This window comes from Daucus carota, chromosome 7 (genome assembly GCF_001625215.2).
Source record: "Daucus carota subsp. sativus chromosome 7, DH1 v3.0, whole genome shotgun sequence".
Lineage (NCBI taxonomy): Eukaryota > Viridiplantae > Streptophyta > Magnoliopsida > Apiales > Apiaceae > Daucus > Daucus carota.
In genome coordinates this window covers 9,510,772-9,537,897 of record NC_030387.2, presented here as the reverse complement: position 1 = coordinate 9,537,897, position 27,126 = coordinate 9,510,772, and the positions used below count along the sequence as shown (strand labels likewise).

General features: G+C 37.4%; 1 protein-coding gene across 1 annotated transcript; it reads left to right on the top strand.

The window, feature by feature from the left end:
• The first annotated feature begins 7,036 nt into the window (after positions 1–7,036).
• Positions 7,037–22,161, top strand: LOC108194680 (uncharacterized). Its single transcript, XM_017361631.2, has 3 exons — positions 7,037–8,062; positions 8,145–8,421; positions 21,407–22,161. The coding sequence occupies exons 1-3, from the start codon at positions 7,037–7,039 to the stop codon at positions 22,159–22,161; spliced, it is 2,058 nt and encodes a 685-aa protein (XP_017217120.2).
• The last annotated feature ends 4,965 nt before the right edge of the window (positions 22,162–27,126 follow it).

Sequence of the window (27,126 nt, the reverse complement as noted above, 5' to 3'; positions counted from 1 at the left end):
ATTCAAAAGTCGTATGACTTAACAAAAGAAAGTCATACCTCATTTCTTCATCTCCTCCACACGCATACACGCACAGACATTGTTCTTGAGCTCGGATTTTTTCAAGTTTTCATTGAAAAACTTGCTGGTTACTGCTTAAACTCTTGATTTAAGTCGAATTGCTGCCGGTTTTTTTTGTTTGAATTCGACAGAGTTCGACTGAGTCGCCGAGTTGGACCGATTCCCGCCGAGTTTGCACGAGTTAGCTCCGATTCCGTGACCCTGTGACCGTGTTTTATCAGTACAGATCAAGTTGTGGTGGTTGTGTTTCGACTGATTTGAAACCCTTGTTCTTGATTTCGAATTTAGGGTTTCCATAGCTTAAATTGGGGATTTGTGAAGTTAGTGGAGCTTAAGGCCTTGTTTGGAGTTTATTTGGGCCATTTTCTGATTAATTAAGTTTTAATTCGGATTTAACCCTTTAATTCGAATTATTAATTAATTAATTAATTTATATTTAATTATTAATTGAAATTTGTGAGAAATTTGAAAATTATTATTTTATTTGAAAAATTCTCACTTAATTCAATTTTTTAATTTTAAAAAAAAATGGCCAGTCGCTTTGTTATCGAGGAGACTAATTTGAATGGATTTTTCGACCCGGAAGCTAGTTTGGCACGTTTTAGACCGTGGGTCCGTTTTCTGAATAGCCAGTCGCTCGTCAGCACTGCTATTACAGCTCATGCAGACCTCTAGATACAACCAATTCAGGACTTCTACTCGACAGCCCTGAATACTACTTTGTTGGATAATCATCGGGTTTCTGGAGATATACACGGAGGACGTACCATTCATATCAATACTAATGATGTGAATAGGATACTGGGGTTTCCGAGGGAGAATTTTGCTGAACTCCCTACTGAAGCTGAACTCACCCAATTCTTCGAGACAATCTTATATCAGGGAGAGATCAATTTGCCTAGGATGTTGAAAGGCAATCTGAAGCCTGAGTGGGACCTCTTCTTCGACACTTTGGCTAAAGTGTTTGCTCCGACCACTCGCAAGAACTTTAATGTCATAACTTCTTTGCTTCAGAAGATTGGGTTCAGCATTGTCTATAATCGTCGAATCAACTTTGGAAAGCTTATTCTTCAAGCCATTCTTTCCAAGTTGGGACCTCTAAGGAATAGATCTGTTGAACAGAACGCAAAGGTTGCCTGCTTTCATCCTCGCTTTATCATGTTGTTTCTAAATGATAAGATGACTGACCCTGAGAAGGAACACTACTCCAACTCTCCGGTGGCACCAGTTCCTTGTGCCTGCACCAAGTTAATGACTCAGTTGGATAACAAGAACAAATTTTCCAATGTTCCTCTCATCACCACTCCTCACCTGCTACAGATGTTCAACACTCCTCTGCCGCCATACCAGCTTCAATTGGCTCCTCCCGCTCAACAATAGCAACATCAGCAACAACAACAACCGCAAGAACCTCAACCCCTCCAAATTGAACAACCTGCACAACAACCTCAACAACAACCTCTACACCAACATCATCAACAGCATTCCCCACAACAATCACAAGAAGCACAGTCTTCACACCATTCCTCCAACCAATCATCATATCACTCCCCTACTCATCAACAACAACAATCTATCCCTTCATTTGCAGATCAAACCATGGAATATGATTTCTTCGAGAATCAACCATCTTCATCTGAACCTCTCCCACACCAAATACAATCTCAACTCTTACCACAAACACAATCTACCTCCCAACCACTTCACTCTGACTCTCCTATCAACTAGGAGCTGCAGTCCTTCCACCAGGAACTACAGGTAGCTCAGGTACTTTCTAACTTATCATCTAATTTTAATGTTGATACGTCAGATTATGGTTGTGATTTTGTTTGTGACCTTGATTTTGTTTTCCAGCCTACCAGCAATGAACCTGACAACACACAGGTTCATAACCTAGCTGATGATTCAATTCAACAAACTCTCGTTTCTCCAAACACATCAACCAACACTTCAATGCAACCTATTCGTAAAGTTGCCAGGAAACGGAGTACGAGTAGTTTACTTGGTCAACCCGCAGCTCTGTCTCCCTCTAAGAAGCAAAAGGTGGAAGCCGTGGAGACAACTGCAGCCTCATCTTTACCTTCCCAACAGGGTTTAGATTTTGAAATGGCAGATAAACAGTCTCTGGACCCATTCTCTCTACAGAATGTGGCCATTGAAATTGACCGTCCGGCCGCGGTAACTTGTACTGAGTCAAGCACTGCGCTAGCACTCACGCTAGTGCCAGCCCAAACTGATACACAGGTTCCTATGATTACTGAGTGCACAGATTTTCAAAATAAATGTTTAATGTATGAAAACTTTTCTGATCACCCTTTCTTTTCTGATCAGGCGGAACTTGGCAGCGTGCAAGTTAATTTGCCCTCACAGGCGTCCGGAGGACGATTTGTTCCTCCACTACCTTTGCTCCCATCTCAAGGGACATTGGCAGTTTATACAGGTACAACAGGAAGTGTGAATTCTATGAGTGATGTAAGGCAAACACCAAGCGATACACATGCACGAGAGGCTAGTGAAACAGCTCTGAGTGTACGTGAGGTGAGTGCACACACTAACACTGCTCAATTTGAGGAACAAATGGCAAGGCTAAGAGCTGAGCTTGACCACATGATTGCTGAAAATGAAAGGCTGAAGGGTGCACAGTTGGTGACCTTAGAAAAGAAAGCTGAGGAAAGGCCATCCAGTTCTTACAGGGATGAGCTCAAAGAAGAGATCCATGAGTTAGCTGTTGAGATGCGATCCAATCATGAACTTTACATGTCTAAGTTTGATTACATCGACAGCAAACTTGATCAGCTTCTCAGGAATTCCAACAAATCTGATGATCAACCCTCTGGAGAGGATCCCTCAACTAAGGGGGAGAATAGAGAAGACAAAGGTGACAGGGATGATAGAGGCAATAGCTCAAATCAAAGCAACAAGGAAAATACCACTTCTGGATCTGCCCCTGACAAAGAAACTGATAAGTCTAAAGGCAAAGAACCGTTACATCAGTCCGACAATGTATTCAATTCTGATAGTTATGATGACTATCCACAGGATATGGATGATGATGACGTCTTCGATGCTACCTATCGTCAAGCAGAAGAAGAAGGTAAATTTGATGAGAGTTACTTGTTTCAGGATGAAGAACCTGTTGACCTAGAGCATGAGGAAAATGTCCGGAAGTTCAAAGCTGAGAATGAAGCAAGGAAGCGTAAGTTTTGTGATTATCAGAAACTTCTCGAGGACAAGTTGATCACAGAAGAACAAATCAAGATCGAGAAACAGAAAATCTATGATGCTGCAATCAAGCAGAAGAATCTTGATATAAGGAGAAAAGAAGGAAAAAGCTGGGACATAGCAAGAAGAATCTTTAATGGACCTCAAAGGGAGCCTTTCAACGACAAAAAGTTCTTATCTCTGATCTATGATCTTAGAGAGGTAAACCCTGACGAGGATGTCTTTATGCATGCCCTTGCTTTAGAATTGTCTTATGTAACTGTGGCAGTTAAGGGATTGCTAGAGGAATGGGAGCTAATTGTCTATACACAGAGGAATGGTTCTTTCAGATTATCTGTCGAATCTCTGAAATCATTCTCTGTATCTGAGCTCTGGGTGCTTCGAAACAAGGTTAGGCAAAGCTCCAATCTGAACGAACTCCTTCGTGACAAACTGCTGGAACAAGCTGTATTCAACAGTCCTCAGGTTGTTAAGAATCCGTACTGTGTAAAGTTCATTCACAAGGAGATCTTCAGCACTGTCTATCTCAATGATCAAGCCTTGTCAAAGTATCCCGCTAAGCAACTTGCTCTTACCTCCACTTTGTTAAGAACCAAGGGCTTCGCTTCTAAAGCTAAGTCTGATGCTGATGATGTGATTCTTGCTTACTGCACTCGAAAGAATGTTGCTCAATACTTTCGAAGGATGAAAAATGTTACAAAATCTCAGCCATCAGACTTCCGCGAAGACCCTGTGGAATTAGAAGAACTACACCAACTGGCTCTGGCAAGGGAACGAAAGAAGCGTGGTGAATCCACTACATCTGAAGTGCCAACCAGGGAAGAACCATCAACTCCTATCCTTCACACTTCTGATATCGAAGAAGGAGAAGTTGATCGTTAGATACATTAGGGATTTGTAATATATGTTCAATAAGAACATCCTTTTGTAATCTAATGTAATATTTTGAATTCTGGTGAATGTTTAATGAAATACCAGAAACTTTTTGCTATTTACAATTCATGTTTAATCCTTTGTCTTATCAGTTAGTTGAGTTATCCTCTCGATAATTTGCATGTTATGTTAACAAACAAATAGGGGGAGATTGAAAGGCATATGTTTAGCCTATTTGTAATTAAAGAGGTACCAACTCAACTCTGATAAGAAAGCAAGGTAAATAGCAAGTACTGTTGAAGGAATCCGTACGAAGAACGTCAAGTGATTTATTGAAATTATATGTCTGAAGAGTTTCAGGATGCTGCTGCACACCACTGGAAGAAGTTCATTAATATGTTCAAGCCTCAGTGTACAAATAATCTTTTGTAGCACGTCCAGAAGTCCAGAAGGTATAAAGTTTTAATACTTTATTTATTTAGAAGATTCCATACTATTGTTACTTATGAAGAAGAACTACGAAGACATAGACTCGACGAACAAGCCTCGTTTCAAATGTTTATTTGATAAAGAATATTTAATTCAGCTAGATACAGATGAACCAGACAGTACATTTGTGTGTCAGCTACTCAGATTAAATGTTCTGCATCAACTACAAGTGGCCGTTCGATCATGACAAAGATCTACAAAGTTTAATCAAGCCGGAAGTCTCTGCTGATGAAGATATACAATATTATAAGTATTTATTTAATTATCTCACTAATCAAAATAATTTAATTGGTTGTATAATTTATTTATTAAATTAATTCACCTTCGAATTAATTTAATTTATGAATTTATATAATTAATATAATTAAGTGAGTAATTATTAAGTATTTATTCAATTAAATCAATTGATTTAATACATATTTGGCTCGGTATGACATTCTCAAAGAATGTCATACCGTGTCAGTTGAGCAGACTTTCTCAGAAATGGCTTTATTATGTCATACTGATGAGTATTGCATGGCTTAATCAGTCGGTATGACTTTCCAAAGGAATGTCATACCGTGTACTTGATTCTGACATGCTTTGGTATGACATAAGAGAATGTCATACCATTTGCTTGCTTTAGGCTTTGTCTGGTATGACTTAGAAAAAGTCATACCGTGTCCTTATTTCAGACATTGTGCTTGTGTGTGTATGACTTGCTTGTTTATGACTTAAAAAGTCATACAAGGCTCAACCGAATGACTTTCTTTGGTTATGTCATGCCAAATGAACCTTGAAGGCCAAGGAAAAATGTCATACCGCCCCTGGCAGTATGACATTCCTTATATATGTCATTCCTTCTTTGTTTTAGGGCATGGCTTTGTGTAATAATGTCATATCTTCCATTGTAATGTCATTCCTAAGCTAGAAAGTCATTCCTTTCAATGTCATACCTAGATCCAAGTGATTTGCCTATAAATATGGCTTCACTTCTTCATTTGTATGTTGTTCAAGCATTGTAAAAGCTTTCAAGTTGTTTGTAACTTGCAATTGTTATATCCACAGTTTTCTGTGCTTTGATCACTCGGTTGTTTTAATCACTAAACTAGAATACATCCTGTCGAATTTATTCTACGTACTTTAGTGGACATTAAAACGAACCTTATTAATTATATAACGACTTAAAACATTGTTATATTAATTAATTAAAATCTGATTAACAAGTTTAATTCAAATCAGATTATTCCGCCGCGATTTTTAGTGACGATTGTATTCAACCCCCCCCCTTTCTACAATCGTTTCAGGGCCTAACACCATAATTAGCCATCAATAGCTTTATTGACTAGTCTTTGATGACTTTTTGATTTATCAGTTGATAGCCCTTTTTTCATTAGTTGTGTCGATGAAATATTTATTTCGCATCAGTTAATAGCTTGATTTAGGCGTTGATCTTCATTTCACTTGTATACTTTACATGATTTCTGTTGATAATCACAACTTTATCAGTTGATCAACTTATTTTATCAAATGTTAATGCCGAAAAGTATCTATTTTGTTACAATACCTCATTTGTTGATGGGTTATCTGATCAACAAATACTACAAATAGTATGATATCCATTGATCAACTACATTTTTAACAAATAAAATTAAACTAAAAGGGGGTGTTTTCGGTTGAGATATTAATGGTTGTTTTTTATCTATGAATTTTAATAGATTGTGTGTGATTTTGGTTTTGTGCTGATTTTTGATAAAATGTCTTAAAATTGATATAGATTATTTAGGATTTAAGCACAATACTTCAAAATCTCATGAATTTTGATGGGATTTCAAAAAAATTAAAATACACCACAAAATCAATCATTTTATGAAATTCAAAAAAATTCATCGGCATTTGAATACCATCAGATTTTAATGGATTTTAAACAATCCCAATTAAATACCATCGGATGTTAAAGAATAAACTAAAATCCTGATTGAATACCACCAGATTTTGTAGTATAATTTAAAATCCAAATTAAATACCCCAATATGTTAGTGGATTTTAAATAGGGAAATTCCTAATGGTACCATTGTAGATTTGGCTTTTCCAAATGGTACCAATGACTATTTTGGGCTTCCAAGTGATAACACCCAACTTTTGACTTCATCCATCACATACCACTCCGTTTAGTTAACGTTAATAAAACGTTAATCCATTGTGATTTAATTAAAAAAAGTAATTAAAATAAAATGATTTAAAAGTAAAAAACATGAACTTGGGTTATTAGTCGGGTACGAGAGTTTAGTGTATATGAACCAAACACACACGCACAATTAGGGTTTTATGGAAAGATAGGATCGATCGAGCTCGCCACTTAATTCAACACTGATCAAAGTATAAGGTATGCATTTGACCTTCAATTACTCATATGCAGAGTGATGATGAAGATGCAGAATCAGAAGACAATGCAGAACCAAGAGATAATGCAGAATCAGATGACAATGTAATGCCAAAAGTCAAAGACAATTGGAAACCTGATCAGTGGCATGGTTTTATTGATGATGAAGATGATAATGAGTACTCTCAAAGGTTATACAAAAATGGAGAACTGTATGAAGAGAAGGAGTTTGGTAAGATTGTCTTGAAACCTTGGATGATTTTTTTAGATAAAGCTCATTTCAAAGAAAAATTGAAAGATTATTGTGTGCAAGAGGGGTTTGCTTTAAATATACTTTGGTCAGACAAAAGTAGGTATACAGCACAATGTTATGCATCATGCTGCCAATGGAGGATACACAGCAGCAGGCTGGGGGATGGAATTACTTGGGCAATTAAGAAGATTGAGCCCAATGTGCACACCTGCAGGGGTCTGGAAACATTTAATCCATTGTGTAATGTGAAATGGGCTGCATCAAAATTATTGGAAGACATAAGAGCCAATCCAGATATTCCTGGAAATGCTCTTAATGAGTTATTGTTCCAAAGATATGGAGTGTATATGAAAAAATCTTCATTGTATAATATGAAGAAATTTGCAGTTGAGCAATTGTTTGGTGGACATGATGAGTCATATGCTGACCTCCCTGCTTATACGAAGATTATCTGTGAAACCAATCCAGGTTCAAAGGCTTATTTTTCAACTGTGGAGAGTGAAAGCATCCCAAGGCAATTGTTATTCAACAATATTTTCATTTCTTTCACTGCTATGTGGAAAGGGTTTCTAGCAGGATGTCGACCTCTGATAGGTGTTGATGGCACACATCTAAAGGGAGATTATGGGGGTATTTTACTCTCAGCAGTTGCTTTGGATGCAAATAATGAAATTTTTCCATTGGCATATGCTATAGTCAGTGTGGAAAACAAGGAGAACTGGTCATGGTTTTTTTGGAATCTCTACAACCTTCTTAAAGAATCAAGTACTAGGGATTGGACAGTAATCTCTGATAGGCAAAAGGTACATATATGCATGTTTTATTGTTTACATATATGTATGTTTTATTGTTTACTTATATGCATGTTTCATTGTCTCCTTATAGGGTATAGATCTTGCTTTAGCAGATGTTTGGCCATCTGTAAAGAGGAGATATTGTTGTAGACATATCTCTAGAAACTACAAAAGACAATTTCCAGGCCCTTTATTGTACATTCTGTTTTGGAGAGTCTGCAATTCTACATCTGAGTATACTTATAGAAAGGCTATGGAAAGGCTCAAAGAAGTTGGTGGTGACAGAGTGATGACATGGATTGCAGAGCTAGGAGATCCTTCTACATGGAGCAAACACAAATTCGATCCCAATGTTTGTAATGATGCATGTTAGGAATCAATAATTTTTGATGATAACATAAACATTTTGTAACATGTCTTACTTAGAATCTTTATCAAATTTCAGTTGTAATTGTTACATTTCTTGTCTTTGGGAATTATCAACGGATGGGTAGAATAGGATGGCTAATTGTAAATATCCAATGCCATGTAATTTTGTCTAAGTGAAGGATATTCAACTGATGAGATGTAACTATTCAACTGATGAAGACTGGATGATGTTTCAACTGATGAAAATCAAGCATTCAACTAAAGACAAAGTGTTCAACGGATGATGCTGAGGAATTCAACTGATGAGACTGGAGCAGCATTCAACTGATGGAGTTTGTAATTCATTCAACTGATGAGCCGGGCATTCAACTGATAAAGTCAAGAGCAGTTGAAAGCAACCAGAACTTTCAACTGATGAAGCAAAGAGCAGTTGAAAGTGACTAGAGCTTAAGTCTGACAAATCACATGGATCGAATTACACTAAAATAGACATGGAAGCCTAATTAGGAAAATAAAGAAAAGCAGAAACATACTTATCTCATGCAGTGCAATCTGGATCAAATCAAGATGATGGTCAAAGATGAAGACATCTCAGAAAGCATGCATAAGACAAAGTTGTGCAGCATTGTTTTTAGATTAGAGTGCATTTTGTAATCTAGCTAAAAGCTTTGTAAAACTTGGAGTATATAACCAAGTTAGCAGCATCAGTTGAACTTGTTCAAATTACTTGAGAGAAAAATCTGAGAGTTAGAACTTGTTTGAGTGATGAACCAGCAGCTGTGCGAATTGTAAACAATCCACAGATTCTTCGATATAAAATCTCACGGGTGGATCATTCAATCCACCCGTATTTTTAATACTTGGTGTTTTTCTGTTTACTGTGTTCTTAGTATATTATTCTTGAATCTTTTAAATTTGTAAAAGATTGTATTCAACCCCCCCTTCTACAATCTTTCTCTTAGTTGGTGTAAAATAACAATTGGTATCAGAGCCAGGTTCCCAACAAACAGGGAAAAAGATCAACACTGCTAGAGAAAGATGGGAAAGAAGGATGCTGGAGTGAAGATTCCTGTTCTTGACAAAGACAACTATTTTCACTGGAAAGTGAGAATGCATCTGCATCTGTTGTCCATTGATGAAAGCTATGTGAACTGCATTGAAAAAGGGCCTCATGTCCCCATGAAGGTCTGCACAAGTATGGGAGCTGATGGTGAAGACATGGTAGGTAAGATGATTCCAAAACCTATCCATGAATATTCTCAAGAAGATACTGAAGAAGTGCACAAGGACAAGAAAACCATGAATCTTCTGTTCAATGGTTTGGATCAAGAAATGATTGATAGTGTTATCAGCTGCACAAGTGCCAAAGAAGTTTGGGACACCATCAGAACCATCTGTGAAGGGAATGAGCAAGTGAGAGAGAACAAAATGCAGCTTCTGATTCAACAATATGAGTCATTCTATTTCAAGGCTGGTGAAAGTTTGAGTGATACATTTAACAGATTTCAAAAACTGTTAAATGGTCTAAAGCTCTTTGGAAGAGTATATCAAGTTAAAGATTCAAACTTGAAATTCTTAAGAGCTCTTCCCAAAGAATGGAAACCCATGACAGTCTCTCTCAGAAATACACAAGAATTTAAAGACTACACTCTAGAGAGACTGTATGGAACCTTAAAAACTTATGAGCTCGAGATGGAACAAGATGAAGAGATTGAGAAAAGTCAAAAGAAAGGGCATTCATCTGTGGCTCTAGTTGCATCTCTAGAGGATACTGTCAAGGACAAGGGAAAGTCTCAAGTTGAAGAAACTGAGAAGTTGGTCAAAGAGGAGAGCTCAGAGTCAAGCAAAGGAAGAAGAAAAGAGAAAGAAGTAGCTGATTCTGGTGAAGAAAGTGATGGAATTGATGAGCATCTAGCCTTCCTGTCAAGAAGATTCTCCAAACTGAAATTCAAAAAGAATTTTAATTCTGCAAAATCTTTTAAAGGCAATCCCAAGTCTGATAGAAGCATGGTAGACAGATCAAAATTCAAGTGCTTCAACTGTGGGAATGCAGGTCACTTTGCAAATGAGTGCAGAAAGCCTAAAGTTGAGAAGAAGTCAAGTGAAAACATTGACTACAAAAAGAAATATTATGAACTTCTCAAACAAAAGGAAAGAGCATTCATCACAAAGGATGATTGGGCAGCTGGAGATGATTCTGATGAAGAGGAGGATTTTGTCAATCTAGCTCTAATGGCCAACTCCACAGATCAAGAAGAAAACACTGGAAGCAGTAGTCAGGTATTCACTACAAATCTAGTTGAGTTAACTAAAGATGAATGCAATGCTACCATTAATGAAATGTCTACAGAATTGTATCATTTGCATGTTTCTTTAAAATCTCTTACTAGGGAAAATAGTAGAATTAAGGAAGCTAACACCTTTCTTAGTGATAGAAACAGTGTCTTAGAAGCTCAATTTATTGAGTTTGAGAAGCTGAAAATTGAGTGTCAGACAGCCAAGGATGATCTCTTGGTTGTTCTGAAAAGAGAAGAGATCATAAGAAAGCAGCTTGATAAGGAACAAGAGATTATTGCCAAATGGAAATCTGGTAGGGATGTTTCCACAAATATCATTAACATGCAAGGTAGAGAGACCTTTGTAGAGAATGAATGGAAGAGGAATAAGAAAGTGCTTGAGATATCTGAGAACAGTTCAGGTGATGAGAATACTAATGATGATCATCAGTTGAAAAACAAAGTCTCAACTGATGAGAGTCATCAGTTGAACAAAAACTCATCAGTTGACAAGAGTGTTCTCAAGAAGCTTAACAAGAAATATGGTCCTGTTAAAAAGAATTTTGTTAAGGGTGAGAATAGTTCTTCTGAGACCAGTGATAGTGTTCATAACACTCTTAATTCCAGTAACAAGAACAAGAAGAAGTTGGATACCAGTGAGCATAAATCTGAGGAGACTAAAAAGAAGAAAGGAAATAGAAATGGCAAAATAGGAGTTAACAAGCACACCAATTACACTCCCAATGCTAGTGCTCTTAGGAAAACCTGCAGTAAGTGTGGTAGTGTAAATCATTTATCTGCTAATTGTAAAACTGTGATTGCTCCTAATTTATCTTTGCCTATTCCTATGACATCTGTTCCTCACATGAATTTATCTGCTATGAATATGATGCCTGGTTTATTGCCTCACAATCCTTATTCTCAGCCTAACATGCCATATATGTTCAATCCCTATTTTAATGCCTTTAACATGCCTCAATTTCATTCAAATTTGCATGGAATGAACAATGTATGCATGCCTCAAAGGCCTGTGTTTGAAAACAGAGTTGATATTCCAATTTCTCAACCAAAAGCAAAGATTGAATCAATTCAATCCAAGGTAAAGGTTGAGAAAGTGGAAAAGATTGCTAAGACTAACAAATCTGGACCCAAAGCAATTTGGGTACCAAAATCAACTTGATCTGTTTGTAAAATGTGTGCAGGGAAACCACAAGAAGAATTTGTGGTACTTGGATAGTGGATGCTCCAGGCACATGACTGGTGATTCCTCCCTGCTCACAAAGTTTGTGGAGAAAGCTGGCCCTAGCATTACCTTTGGAGATGACAGCAAAGGATATACTATGGGATATGGCTTGATTGCAAAAGAGAATGTCATCATTGATGAAGTTGCATTGGTGTCTGGTCTTAAGCACAACTTGCTTAGCATCAGTCAGCTCTGTGACAAAGGTTACAAAGTTAATTTCACTCCTGCAGCCTGTGTTGTCACCAAAGGAGATGACAACAATGTGGTTCTGATTGGACAAAGGAAAGGAAATGTATATGTAGCTGACTTTAATTCTGTAAAGTCTGAATCTATCACTTGCCTTCTCAGCAAAGCAAGCTCAGATGACAGTTGGCTATGGCATAAGAGATTGTCTCATCTAAATTTCAAAACCTTGAATGAGTTAGTAAAGAAGGACTTGGTAAGAGGTCTACCCAAGCTGGAATTCTCCAAAGATGGATTATGTGGAGCCTGTCAGCTAGGAAAGCAAAAGAGAAGCTCCTTCAAAAGCAAATCTCTTTCATCAATTGTGAAGCCCCTTCAGCTTTTGCATATGGATTTATTTGGACCAGTCAACATAATGTCCATTTCAAGGAAGAAATATTGCTTAGTGATTGTTGATGATTTTTCAAAATTTACTTGGACTTTCTTCCTGCATTCTAAAAATGAAGCTGGGAAAATCATCATCAATCATATCAAGGCATTAAACAACAATCCAGATGTCAAAGTTGGAAGGATAAGAAGTGACAATGGAACAGAATTCAAGAACTCTGTGATGAAAGAATTTTGTGAAGAAGAGGGAATTATTCATGAGTTCTCTGCACCAAGAACTCCACAACAAAATGGTGTTGTTGAAAGGAAGAATAGAACTCTTATTGAAGCTGCAAGAACCATGATTAATGAAGCTCAACTTCCAACCTATTTTTGGGCTGAAGCTGTGAACACTGCTTGCTTCACTCAAAACATTTCACTAATTACCAAACCTCATAATCTAACTCCCTTCCAACTCTTCAAAGGAAAGAAGCCAACAATTAGCTTTCTTCATGTATTTGGATGCAAATGTTATGTTCTAAGAAATCAAGGTGAAAATCTTGGAAAATTTGAGGCCAAGGCAGATGAAGCTATTTTTGTTGGATACTCTGATGGAAAATCATTTAGAGTATATAATCTGAGAACCAACATTGTTATGGAATCAATCCATGTAGTTTTTGATGATAAGAAGATTCAAGGATTCTCAGATGAAGGATTTCATGATAATCTCAGATTTGAAAATGAAGGTGAAGGTGATCTGTATGATAGTGATGATGATGATGATGTTATTCAAAATGTTGGACTTAATCCTGGAATCAATATTCCAACTGATGACTCTCTGGTGCAAGAAACAACTGCAATTGGAAATTCAACTGAAGCATCAGTTGAAACTACATTGGAGGGATCAGTTGAAACACCTCAAGAATCATCAGTTGAAAGAATGTCTCAAAGTTTCAATCAGTCCAGAAATAATGAGATGTCAAATTTAGGGGGAGCTTTCCAACATGGAAACCTGAACTTCAATAATGAAGCCACATCATCAAGACAATCACTTCCACCACAAAGAAAGTGGACAAGGGATCACCCTTTTGAGCTAATTATTGGAGATGCAAATGCATCTGTACAAACAAGGAGAGCAACTCAAGATGAGTGTTTGTACAGTGCATTCCTTTCACAGGATGAACCTAAAGTTATAGAAGATGCTCTCAAAGATGCTGATTGGGTTCTTGCTATGCAAGAAGAACTAAATCAATTTGAGAGAAACAATGTTTGGAAGCTGGTACCCAAACCTAAAAACAGAACAATTGTAGGAACAAGGTGGGTATTCAGAAACAAGGTGGATGAGAATGGAGTTGTCACCAGAAACAAGGCAAGGCTTGTTGCTAAAGGATACTCTCAATCTGAAGGGATTGATTTTGATGAGACCTTTGCACCAGTTGCAAGACTGGAAGCAATAAGAATCTTCCTGGCCTATGCTGCTCATGCAAATTTTAAAGTTTATCAAATGGATGTAAGAGTGCTTTTCTAAATGGTGAACTGGAAGAGGAGGTGTATGTCAGTCAGCCTCCTGGTTTTGAAGATCCAGAATTTCCAGAGTATGTTTACTTTTTATTAAAAGCACTCTATGGACTAAAGCAAGCACCTAGGGCATGGTATGACACTCTGTCTCAATTCTTGTTAGATAATCATTTTTCCAGAGGAACTGTGGATAAAACACTATTTTACAGAAATGTAAATGGTGCCTTTATTCTGGTTCAAATTTATGTAGATGATATAATTTTTGGTTCTACAGATGAGAAACTTTGCAAGAAGTTTGCTAATCTAATGAAAAGTCAGTATGAAATGAGCATGATGGGAGAGCTCACCTACTTTCTTGGTTTACAAGTTAAACAAGTAAAGGAAGGTATATTCATAAATCAAACTAAGTACATCTATGATCTACTTAAAAAGTTTGATTTATTGGATTACAAAGAAGCTAAGACTCCCATGCCAACAGCCACCAAATTAGAGTTAAGTCCTAATGAGAAATCTGTGGACATCTCTAATTATAGAGGCATGGTTGGTTCTCTTTTATATTTGACAGCTAGTAGACCAGATATTATGTTTTCTACATGCCTCTGTGCTAGATTTCAATCTGATCCTAAAGAATCACATCTTATTGCTATAAAAAGAATATTCAGATATCTTAAGGGAACACCAAATCTTGGTATTTGGTACCCTAAAGACTCTGGATTTGATCTAATTGGATATTCAGATGCTGATTTTGCAGGATGCAAAATTGATAGAAAAAGTACAACAGGCACCTGTCAATTTCTTGGTGACAGATTGATTTCTTGGTTTAGCAAAAAGCAAAATTCTGTATCAACCTCTACAGCTGAGGCTGAGTACATTGCAGCTAGAAGCTGTTGTGCACAATTATTGTGGATGAGAAATCAATTACTTGATTATGGATTCAATCTCTCAAAAATCCCAATATTTTGTGACAACACCAGTGCTATTGCTATAACTGAAAATCCAGTACAACACTCAAGAACCAAGCACATTGACATCAAATACCATTTCATAAGAGAACATGTGATGGCTGGTACTGTTGAAATGCATTTTGTTCCAAGTGAAGAACAGATTGCAGATATTTTCACAAAGCCTCTTGATGAATCCACATTCACAAGGTTGGTAAGTAAATTAGGTATGTTAAATTTCTCCTAATTTAGAGTGAATTTTTCTGTAATTTGGCAGCCAGAATTTGATTAATTTTGATTTATCAAAATTGAATTAATTATAATTCTGGATAAAGTCTATAATATTTCAACTGATGAAGTAGTGAAATTGTTTCAACTGATGTTTGAAACAATATCCTCTTGTTTTGTTTTTCATTCAACTGATGACACCAGTTGAAGACGCTTTCAACTGATCTTGATCAGTTGAATAGGAAGTTTAAAGAGGCGCTTATTTCATCCGTTGAAAGTATTATCAGATCTGAGCCGTTGAAATTTCTTTTGTCTCTCTCCTACTTTATACACACGATCGTGTGTGTAATTTTAGTAGAGTTCAATAAGAGTAATTTTTCTCAACGGTAATTTCTCAGCCAATCACAGCAATTTTCTGAGAAAGTATTTAAGTGTTTTAATTTATTTTCACTTCCTTTCATCTCACTCTTTCGAATTCTTCAAGTTCTCTTCTCTCTCTGTGCAAAAGCAAACTCTAATTTTTCCTCAAGCTTTCTCTGTAACTACAATGGCACCAATGAAGAAGTATACTGCACCAAGTGGGTTTATTTATGAGAAGAACAACTTCGCGTCATTTGTGGATACCAAGGCTGTGGAGGAGAAGGAGTATCACAGGATGATGGAGTTCATCAAGTCAAGCCAGCTCTCTTATGCTATGCTTGAAGCTCCTACCATCTACCATGAAATAGTGGAGGAGATGTGGACCTCTGCAGAGTTTAATAGTGAGCATGAAACTCTAACTTTCTCTGTCAATAATGAAATTCATTCTGTCAATGCTGATGTTATGAAAGCATGCTTTAAGATTCCTGAAGATACTGTTTTATCTTTGCCTAGTGATAATCAGTTAGTTAATTTGCTTTATGCCATGAATTATGTTTTGCCAACTGATGCCTTAGGTAAAATAGAAAGAAGGGGTCTTAGGAGAGAATGGAGTTATTTATGTGATGCATTTATTAAGGCATTTTCTGGTAAAATTAGTAATTTCAATGCACTTACTTCCCAGATTTTACAAATGCTTTACATGTATCTGACTAATGAATATTTCAACTTTGGTGGTTTGATGATCCAAGAAATTGGGGAGAAACTAGGTGATAAAACTGGTAGACCTAGAAATATTTATTATGTCAGATTTCTCATGATGCTAGCTAATCATCTCAACAAAAAGCTGGCTATTACTAACAAGGAAGCCAAGCTTCCCAGTTTTGTGCAGGAAAAGAGAGTCTTTAAAGACCTCTTTAGGATGAATTTATACCCCTCCTTGGAGGTGGTGTATCTGCCAATAATGGAAGCTGGAAAGCAAAAGGAGGTACATGGCTTTCCTACTACTCTCTCTCAACCCTCAATTTCTTTGCTTTCTGCCATCAGGGCTGTTGAAGAGGCACATCAACAGTCCACACAAGTGGCAAAACCTTCTAAAACCAAGTCTTCTAAACCAACCTCAGATGCCTCCCAAAAGGCATCTGTTGTAAAATCCAAGAAACACAAACCTGAGGGGAGTGTGATTGGAGGATGTGAGGGGGAGGGAAAGGGTGAACATAAAAGAAGCCCTAAGAATAAGGAAGGAAAGGTGTGTGCTGACCAGCCTGGCCACTCTGCAGTCTCCCAAAAGACTGTAGATGTTAATATGGAATTAAACTCATCCCTAGCAGCATCCTCCCAAAAGGATGTTGCTATTGAAAATAGTCCTCAACCAGGGACACAGTTAAAAAGGGGGAGGGACACCACTTCTTCACCAATAAAAGCTTATGGGAGAAAGAAGCTAAGAAGTGACAAACTGAAGCACTCTGCACACACACAGGCATCCATTCTGGATTTTATGCCTTTAACTTCTCAAAGTCAGATTGATGTGACTCCAATAAATGTGGAGTCACAGCCCCCTTCTTCATCTCAACCAATCACCCATATTTATGATCTTACCATCTCTACTTCTCAAACACAATCCCCAACCTCTTCTGTGGATGTGGAATTAATTCACACCACACTTGTAAATTCTCCATCTTTGGATTTCATGGAGAAGCCCCCATCTGAGATTGATCATCATCATTTTGATGATTTGTTGGATCTTTCTCTTCCATTTCCTTCTTCTGTGACAGTGTGTTCTGTGGATTTTCCTTTAAAATCAATCACCACAGACTCAACTATCACAGCTTCTAAACCTATTTCTTCATTTTCTTCAACTGATCTCCCTCATCAGTTGAACAGTGTTTGTCCTTCAACTGATCTGCTTAACAGCTCTCATCAGTTGAATGCTTCCTCTACTCATGTTTCAACTGATGTCCCTCATCAGTTGACAACTGCTGCTACTTCAATTAATTTACCTTTTTCTACAGCAGTTGATCACATGGTAGCACAAACACTTCTAGGATTGAGTGGAGTGAGCTATGGAGTGGAGAGGCAGCCTAGTGAGCTGGCAAAAGGAGAGGGTGTGGAGAGTCTGGCATTTTCTTCTAGCCAGGAAAAAGGAGAGGTTAAGAGTGACCCTTTAGTAAGGGTAAGTGAGGGAGAGGTGAGTGGTGTGGTGAGCCAAGGGGAGCCCTTGATGCAAGAAAATAGAGAAATTGAGAGAAATGCAGGTGTCAATGAAGGGTTTAGTGAACAAGAGTTTCAAGCTGAATACAGATCCATATTGGATAGTGTTTCACTAGACCCTGAGACTTTTACTCATGGGATGTCCTCCATTCAAGAATTTGCCAGATTGGACAATCAAGCAGCTGAGAGGCACCTCAATCTGATTCACACTACATCTTCTATGCTTAGAGCAAAGGAGGCATTTACAGCTCTGCCTGCCAATGCTGGAGATGATTTTCATTATGATGATAGTGATGAAGACCTCAATGATGCTCTTGAGGAATCCCTTGTTGAACAACCTTCAACTTCTCTTCCTTCATGGCTCTCCATGCAGTCTGCCAATGCAACTGTTGTTAGCATGGAGCTGGAAAGGCAAGCCTCCACCATTCTTCAATCACAACCTGGAAGCTCAACCTCCTCTCCAGCCATCTCTGCCACCATTGCCAGTCAAGCACTAGACAATCTCAAGCTTCACAAGTTTCAATCTCTCCATTTTCAGCATGAGATAGAACATCTCAATTCTCTTATTGCATCTGTTAAGACTGATCTGACCAAGCAACTTGATGAAAAGCTTCCAGCTCAGGTCAAGTCAGCTCTTTCTGATTCTCAGCAAAAACATCAACAATTGGAAAAGCAAGTGGAAGCTCTGGAAGGAAATGTCTATATCTTAAACTCTAGAATGGATGAGATGTTGCAGCATCAAAGAATTCAGACTGGACTTCTTCAACATCTTCTTCTTGCCTCTGGTGGTTCACTTCCCAGTCCATCCCCTACACTTGCTGCTAACAAAAAGGGGGAGAAAGAATTACCAACTCCTGCAGAATTGATCAGCCAAATTCCTCCTCCTTTCCACACTGAAAGGGAAAAGCAAAAGATTGAAAGGATGAAAGAATTGGACTCTATTGCAAAGAGAGTGGCTCAACTAGGCAAGAAATCTTCTACAGCCACCACAGCTCAAATCTCTTTTCCAACCACAACCACAATTCTCAGGGTGATTACACCTGAGATTGTTATCCCTTCCAAGAAAGAAAAGGGTGAGCCATCATTTTTAAATGAGTTCAAGCCCATTCTGTTTCCAAACAATTGTGGCTACTCCAAGCCTGGAAAAGACTCAAGCTCAATCTACTTTCCACTAGCCAGGCCTGACAAAAATGAATACAAGCTTTTGGGCCAAGAGATCAAAAGTTACAAAGACTGTGCAGATGTGGCTTTAAAAGCTCATTTTGCCATCATCTACAGGGAAGGCCAGAAGCTGTTTATTGGAACTGGCCATCCTCACTACTCATTTGCAAAAGCTGAAGAGGTGGCCAGAGAATGTGAAAAAGAGGAGTTTGAATCCCAACTCTCTTTGAACCAAATAGAGGTTGATGAAAGGTATGCTATTGAGCTGGAAGAGGAATTGGCAGCTGAGCTTCTAAATGAGAAAAGATTGCCTCTTGAATCTTCTCCAAAGAAAAAGAGAGTCAAATCTAAAACTAAGATGCCTGAGGCAGCCAAGAGAAGAGAAGAAGTGCCAGAAAAGCCTATCTCAAAGCCTTCCTATCCAATCCAGGACACCACAGTGGTACATCCAGATGTCAACTTCCATGATGAGCCAATAATGCCAAAGGAGGAGCCAATTGACTTGGAAGATATCCCAATTCCAGCCTTTCTTGTTCAAGAAACTTCCAAGCCTAAGAAGAAAGTCAAGTCTGTGGCTAAGAGGATGGTTAACCCTCCTAAACCTCCAAAAGAACCTGAAAATCCTGATGACTATCTCATCATTGCTAACATTGAAGAAATTTCTGAGTTGGAGCTGGAGCTGGATGATCTTCAAGAAGTAAGAGGAATAGAAGCAACTTCAAAATTACCTGAAAGATTGGTATTCTCTTACAAAAACAAGGGTGATGTCATCTGGCCTCTTCACAGAGTTCTGAATTCTAAGGGATTTAGTTCTCTAACAAAAATATATGGATCTATGAAGAGGACTGGAGGATTTACACCACCTGCAAAGCAAATGGTATTAAAGAGAATCCTTGAGATCAGGAAGGAATGGAACTCAGATGCTAGTCTACAAAGAAGGCTGAAAATTCCCTACACTGGAGAGAAAATTCATCATGAACCTACTCCAGTCATGGAATTTAGGGACAATCAAGGTGTTAGGAGATTTTTCAGACCTAAAGATCAACTCAAGGTTGCTAGCTTGAATACTCTGAAGACTCTCCAATCCAAGCTCAACAGACAAGATAGTGATGAAGAATGGTTCTACAGGATCTTTCAGAAACAGATTAATATTCTTGAAGAAAAACTTAAGTCCAGAAGAAGAAGATCTTCTAGGAACAAGTAACTGCTCAGTCTAGAGGAGCATAATCATCTGTAAACTTTTCTAACTCTTGTACTTAAATTCTGCATTTTATTTTATTAATGTTTTGTTATCATCAAGTGTAGAATTTATGTCTGCATCTTCTCCAGTCATAAATTGGGGGAGATTGTTAGGAATCAATAATTTTTGATGATAACATAAACATTTTGTAACATGTCTTACTTAGAATCTTTATCAAATTTTAGTTGTAATTGTTACATTTCTTGTCTTTGGGAATTATCAACGGATGGGTAGAATAGGATGGCTAATTGTAAATATCCAATGCCATGTAATTTTGTCTAAGTGAAGGATATTCAACTGATGAGATGTAACTATTCAACTGATGAAGACTGGATGATGTTTCAACTGATGAAAATCAAGCATTCAACTAAAGACAAAGTGTTCAACGGATGATGCTGAGGAATTCAACTGATGAGACTGGAACAGCATTCAACTGATGGAGTTTGTAATTCATTCAACTGATGAGCCGGGCATTCAACTGATAAAGTCAAGAGCAGTTGAAAGCAACCAGAACTTTCAACTGATGAAGCAAAGAGCAGTTGAAAGTGACTAGAGCTTAAGTCTGACAAATCACATGGATCGAATTACACTAAAATAGACATGGAAGCCTAATTAGGAAAATAAAGAAGAAGCAGAAACATACTTATCTCATGCAGTGCAATCTGGATCAAATCAAGATGATGGTCAAAGATGAAGACATCTCAGAAAGCATGCATAAGACAAAGTTGTGCAGCATTGTTTTTAGATTAGAGTGCATTTTGTAATCTAGCTAAAAGCTTTGTAAAACTTGGAGTATATAACCAAGTTAGCAGCATCAGTTGAACTTGTTCAAATTACTTGAGAGAAAAATCTGAGAGTTAGAACTTGTTTGAGTGATGAACCAGCAGCTGTGCGAATTGTAAACAATCCACAGATTCTTCGATATAAAATCTCACGGGTGGATCATTCAATCCACCCGTATTTTTAATACTTGGTGTTTTTCAGTTTACTGTGTTCTTAGTATATTATTCTTGAATCTTTTAAATTTGTAAAAGATTGTATTCAACCCCCCCCCCCTTCTACAATCTTTCTCTTAGTTGGTGTAAAATAACAATGCAAATACTTCAAACTTTGTGGAGAGTTTCAATTCCACCCTTGGAATTGATAGATGCAGACCAGTATTATCTTTGCTTGAAGGTAAATATACTTTGTTTCATCTAATAAATGTTTAATTTCCTGTTTCTATTCTACAATCTGAAACATTTAATTTGTTTGAAACAGGCATTAGAAGAGTTTGTATGGTTAGAATAGCTACAAGACATGAGGCTGCCATGACTTGGAAAGATGATGAACTTTGCCCTAAAATAAAGAAGCTGTTGAAATCCATTAGCAAGGACACCATATGTTGCAAAGCATACATGTCAAGGCCAGGAGAGTATGAAATTCATGAGGGTAAATCTCACTTCCCCTTGTCTTTAAATAATAAGCTTTGTTCTTGTGGAGCTTGGCAAATCAGTGGCATTCCATGTAGGCATGCCATGAGGGCTATGGTTCATGCAAAAATTGATCCACATTCTGTTGTAAGCACATGGTATTCTGTTAGGACATACAAATATTCCTATAGTTTTAGTATTAATCCTATACCTGACAAGAACCAATGGCCTGCCTATGATAATCTACCTACTGTCATGCCGCCTACAATTAAGAGAGGGATCGGGAGACCATGCAGAAACAGAAGAAGGGAGGAAGGAGAAGATGAAAAGGGGAAAAAAGCAAAAACTGTCAAATGCACTAAATGTGGCTGCCTAGGCCACAATGCAAGAACTTGTAAGGGAGGGTTAACTGCAAAAGAAAAGAAGGCAGAAGAAGGTGGGCCAATAATAGTTAGACATCCCAGAATTAGAGATCAATCCAATGCGGCAAAAGCAGTCAAGGCATCGCAGAAAAAGGCAGCTCAAGATCAGGCAAAGAAGGCCAAGACATCTCAGTCAACTGAAGTTTCTGTTTCTCAATCACAGCCTCAAAACACTTCTTAATCAGCTAGAATTATATTGCATATTTTGCTTAATTATTCATGCAGACTTGTTGCATATTTTGCTTAATTATTCATGCAGACTTGTTGCATATTTTGGGTATTTTAATGCATGCTTGTTCAATATCTGGATATTGTAATGCAGAACTGTAGATTGGTAACAGTATTTTGGAGGGAAAACTCTTCTGAAATTGTATTTAACGTTTGCTTAACATTTCTCTAACAGAGTGTTATGTGTTGGAAGAAGTCAATAGTTCAATGTTACCGTTTGGAAGACCAAAATAGTGGCTGGTACCACTTGGAAAAGCCAAATCTACAGTGGTACCATTAGGAATTTCCCTTTTAAATAATCCCAAATGAATACTCTCGGATTTCATGAACTAAAAAAACTCATTTAAAATCCCAATCGAATACACCTCCTAATATTTAGACTTATCATCAAGACTAACGCACTCTTAACATTGTCGAACATTGTCGAAGCCAGCCCAAAGTAAACAAGTCAATGATGTGAATTATATATGATAATATGAATATTAGGTAATAAATTTTACGTATGAACTCAATCAATCCACGCGCTGATGTGAATTATATCTGATAATATGAATATTAGGTAATAAATTTTACATATTAACTCAATCAATCCACGCGCTTTGTTTACCTGCATATAAATAATTGTGCATTTCATTTGGACTTAATTACCAAAAAACTACTAAACTTATGTAATTTTTTCATTTTAACCATAAAACTAATTTTGTTGCAGAATAATGCAACTAACTAGTACAAAATCTATTTGAGGGAACCCAATTTTATTGAATCTCTAACCATGGTTAATTCAAAGTTGACATAGATGTCACATGCAGCACAAGAAATCAATTTTTTTAATTCAATTTTAAAAATTTACTTAATATATATAATAATATGATTTTAAATTATTGTCAAGTAAAATAATTAATTTAATTTAATTTATAATTTATTTGGACTTGTAAGAACTTGCTGTCATTTTAAAATATATATATATATATATATATATATATATATATATATATATATATATTAATACTATAATGGAATTGTATTATCAAAGAATATAGAATATAAAGTGAGTTTTTTAGATGAATACTAGTTGATTGAAATTTTATCTTTCAAATAATTATTAACAAAATATATAAAAAATCATTATAGTTTTATTAAATATTATGCAAACAACATGCATGTGTAGGTTGCGTCCGAACAGAACTGACAATTCTGAGTGTATTACTATTGAACTTAAAGCCAGGTTCCTTGTTTAACAACTACTACCTCCGTCCCATTTTATATGAATGGGTTTGACTTTCACGGAGATTAAGAAAAAAATAGTAAATGTAGTTGAAAAGTGAGTAAAGTGGTGGGACCTTTCTAAAATTTAAATCTAAGTAACAGAAACAAGAATATAAATCAGACTTGAAAATGTGAGGAACTGTGTATATAAAATCTCACCTTTGCAGCATCCTTTCAAAAAGCACCCATCTAACCCAATTATTTTTCTACAATTTTGAACCCATCCTCTCTTTACTCCACCAAAATGTATATAAACTCGTTTAAAAATTCTTAGCGGAGTATCATTTGCTATTTGAATCGCAACTGTACTTCCTTCGTTACTCCTTACAACTTCTTCATCATAATCATAAAGTTCTGCATAGTGTTTTTCTAACTCATCCTCAATTTCCATCATAGCTTTCTTCTTTGTCCTGCAACATTGGACCAGTGTCACTGTTAACCCATGTTTTTCTTTCACATCTTTTTGAATGTCTTTAAGCTTCCACTTAGGATTATCTTGAATCTTACTAGCGTATTCGTTAGCAAGCCACGAAGGATCTATAATCCTAGCATCGTATTCTTTAATACAAGTGTGCTCACCGGTGATAGACTTTATCTAAAAACTTTCTTCAGTTGCCAGTGCAGTGCCATATAACTTCCAACTGCATATGTCACTGTAGAAACACTTTACCACAATTTTCTTTGATTCACTTTTCTCGAATTTTATATTTAAACCATTAGCCACTGCATGACATTTTAATGCATGTCTCAGTTCCTGATGATCACAAACTTCATGCCGACGACAAACTGTATATTTTTTTTTGATATATTTGGATCAAAGTAAGGATCATTTCTTGTGACATTTAAACATTCTTCAATTTCATCCCAACAACTTATATCTTCATCTTCAGAGTTATATAAATCTTCTCGGAACAAAAGATTTTATGGCCAACCTCTTTCTCAATCTCTATATCTCGTCCAACATTCTCTGCCCATCTTCCACCTATGTATTGATCCACCTTAGTCTTATTTGTCTCAACAAGTACCTTGTTTCTGTTTTCTCTAAAATTTACAATTTCATCATCACGTCATTATCATCTTCTAATTTTAATCTACCATCAAACAATGTCTTATCATATAATTTATAATATAGTGCAGTAACCTTCTTTGTAGAATCTTTGACGAATCCAATAATCTCAAAGTAAGAGAGTAAATCTATATCTATATTTTCAAGTTTCTTCTCACGACCTCCAGCATAATGAAGAGTGGGTCGATCTAAAAACTCTCCATCATAGTGTATAACTAAATTTATCACATCCATGCTGCATAATATATCAACAACATAAGTAACACTAATTGTTAACGGAGAAAACTGGTAGGTTAACAAAGATGAGGTTCGCGGCGTGGATTAAGATTCTTGTTGGCGAGAATGTAGGAAGTGGTTGGTTGTTTGTTATGGAGGCGGCTGCAATTGTAAGCAAAGGGTTCGAGATTGCTAACTGGAATAGCTCTCAAGAATGATCGATGCCTACAATCTGCCTACGTACCCCTATTTATAGGGGATCAAGCCGGCACGTAGTTCTTTCTCCTAAGAGACCCATATAGGTTGGGCCTCCCCTTCTAGAATCTTCCTCCCGAAAGGGGCCCAATACGATGAGGCCTAGCCTTGGGCTTTGTAGACTCTCGAGCACCCAAGGCTTACCCCAAATGCATGGACACTACTCTACTCCCCGACAGGGACAACCCGCCAGACTACAGAGATAGAGCCTTTCAGGGCATGTCTTCTACTCCACCTCTACCTCCCAAGGAGGACAACCCCTCAGACTACAAGGTAGGGCCTTTGATGATTTAACAGTAGGATCTACTTAAGCTTAAGGGTGTCCCCCTAAACAAGAAGCATCTCCTTCTGCCCTTCTAAATTACTGTTAACTAAACTATCCTCGGCAAGTGGGCGCGCCCAGAAGATAGGGCGCGCCCTATCTTTTGACAGGGTCACTTCGAAGTCGTGTTGATCTTGATTCTCCTGGCCCAAATAGGCCTTCTTCTGTGGGTCGGGTCTTCATGGTGATTTTTGCGTATAACAACTACCCCCCGGATCTTGGTGGCATCGAAGATGTCAACGAGATCTTGATGTTCTTCATCCCCTAGGATGCCCTATCTTGGTTGTTCCTTGTTGGTGAAGAAGGAGTAGACGTTTCTTAACTAGGCGCGCCATATGTTGCTGATTATTAGGACTTTCCTGATGGATAATTGCTGAGTCTGAATGATGTAACTGAGTTGAATGAAGGAGATTCCTCTGAAGCCAACGTTGAAGAAGTTGCTTGAAGACGAAGATGATTCTGCTTGATGGAGGCGAAGACGATGTTCATTTGACGGAGATGAAGGCATCATTTGCTCGATGGATGAAGGCGCGCCTAGTGTTGAATTTTAGGTGTAGCAACTACTACCCCCGGTTCCGACTTGTCTTGAAAATGCAGGTTGTTGATGGTTGACGATGATGGATGAAGATGTCGACAGGACGAATGGAGTATGACTTGGTAGATGTAAAGATGTGTCATTGAAGGTCGAAGATCATGTATTCAAAAATTGTTGAAGATTGATGAAGACAATATTGTGAAGATGAACTCCTGAGGATGTGTTGTGACATGTCTTCCCTTTGCATCTTGAAGGATAGAATGATATATCTATTCCTCTAGACGCGTTCTGTTACGGGAAGGCGTGCTTCTCGAGAATTTTGAGAGCGCCTTGACTCCTACTGCTTCATACTTAAAAAGAGGTTCATGCTCTGTTTCGAATACTTGATCATGGCGCTTCTGATATTTTGACATAATTCATTTGTGTTTCTTCAGATTCTTGTAGGTTGACTCGCGCATGCTTCGGTACACGTAGTGGTTTCTTCATTACCTTTGCAAAGTTTCGTGGGCCCGTCACCTTGCAGGCTAATCATCAAATTCACAGCAATATTGTCTTTCTCACTTCTCTACTTCAATATTGTCACCGTTTCTCGTTCGATGCTCGAGTCCATACATGTCAGTTCGAACTAGGCACGCCTCGTGCGTATGTATGACTGAATAAGCCTCATTTGTTGTCTTGCGTAGTTAAGTCGAATCCAAGGATGTCTCATTATCAACGTGATGAAGCCTTTTGACAACAATTACTATATGTGAATCTTTGTCTTTATATATTGGTCAATAAGCAGCAACAACACCTTTGTTAGAAACATGCTGACCTACACATATTTCAAGGCGCGCCCAAATAATATAGCTTTTCCAGATGTACTTTCCGTTCTTTCATTCTTGCGTCTCCAACTCATAGCTTGCTGACTTTTATTTACGCTGCAAGGTTCGTATTCATACTTGGCGCGCCTTCTTGTTTTGTCATGTAGTCAGGTATAAAAGCAAAGTTTTAAGCTCTTGACGGCTGCTTTTCATCTGCAAACTGGTCTTGCCTCGTTAAATCCTTGACTTGTCCCACCAGCTTTCAGATTATACATTGAGTATATATAATTAGATCACAAGTACTGATGGTCTCAGCAGACAATTTAGAAGCTATATCGTCCGGAACCTTGTTCTTTTTACTATGACTGACGTTGTTTCTGTTCTTGCCACACGACCACTGTCACTATTTATTTACTCATTTATTTTTAATACTTGATGTCATCGTCGCATGTTGT

What these genes read in the sequence shown, in the direction of transcription:
- LOC108194680 (XM_017361631.2), top strand. Translation starts at nt 7,037, where the DNA reads ATGCAGAGTGATGATGAAGATGCAGAATCAGAAGACAATGCAGAACCA. An exon ending in TAATCTCTGATAGGCAAAAG is followed by an intron (nt 8,063 to 8,144) that starts GTACATATATGC and finishes GTCTCCTTATAG; the next exon opens with GGTATAGATCTTGCTTTAGC. An exon ending in CAATGTTTGTAATGATGCAT is followed by an intron (nt 8,422 to 21,406) that starts GTTAGGAATCAA and finishes TGTTTGAAACAG; the next exon opens with GCATTAGAAGAGTTTGTATG.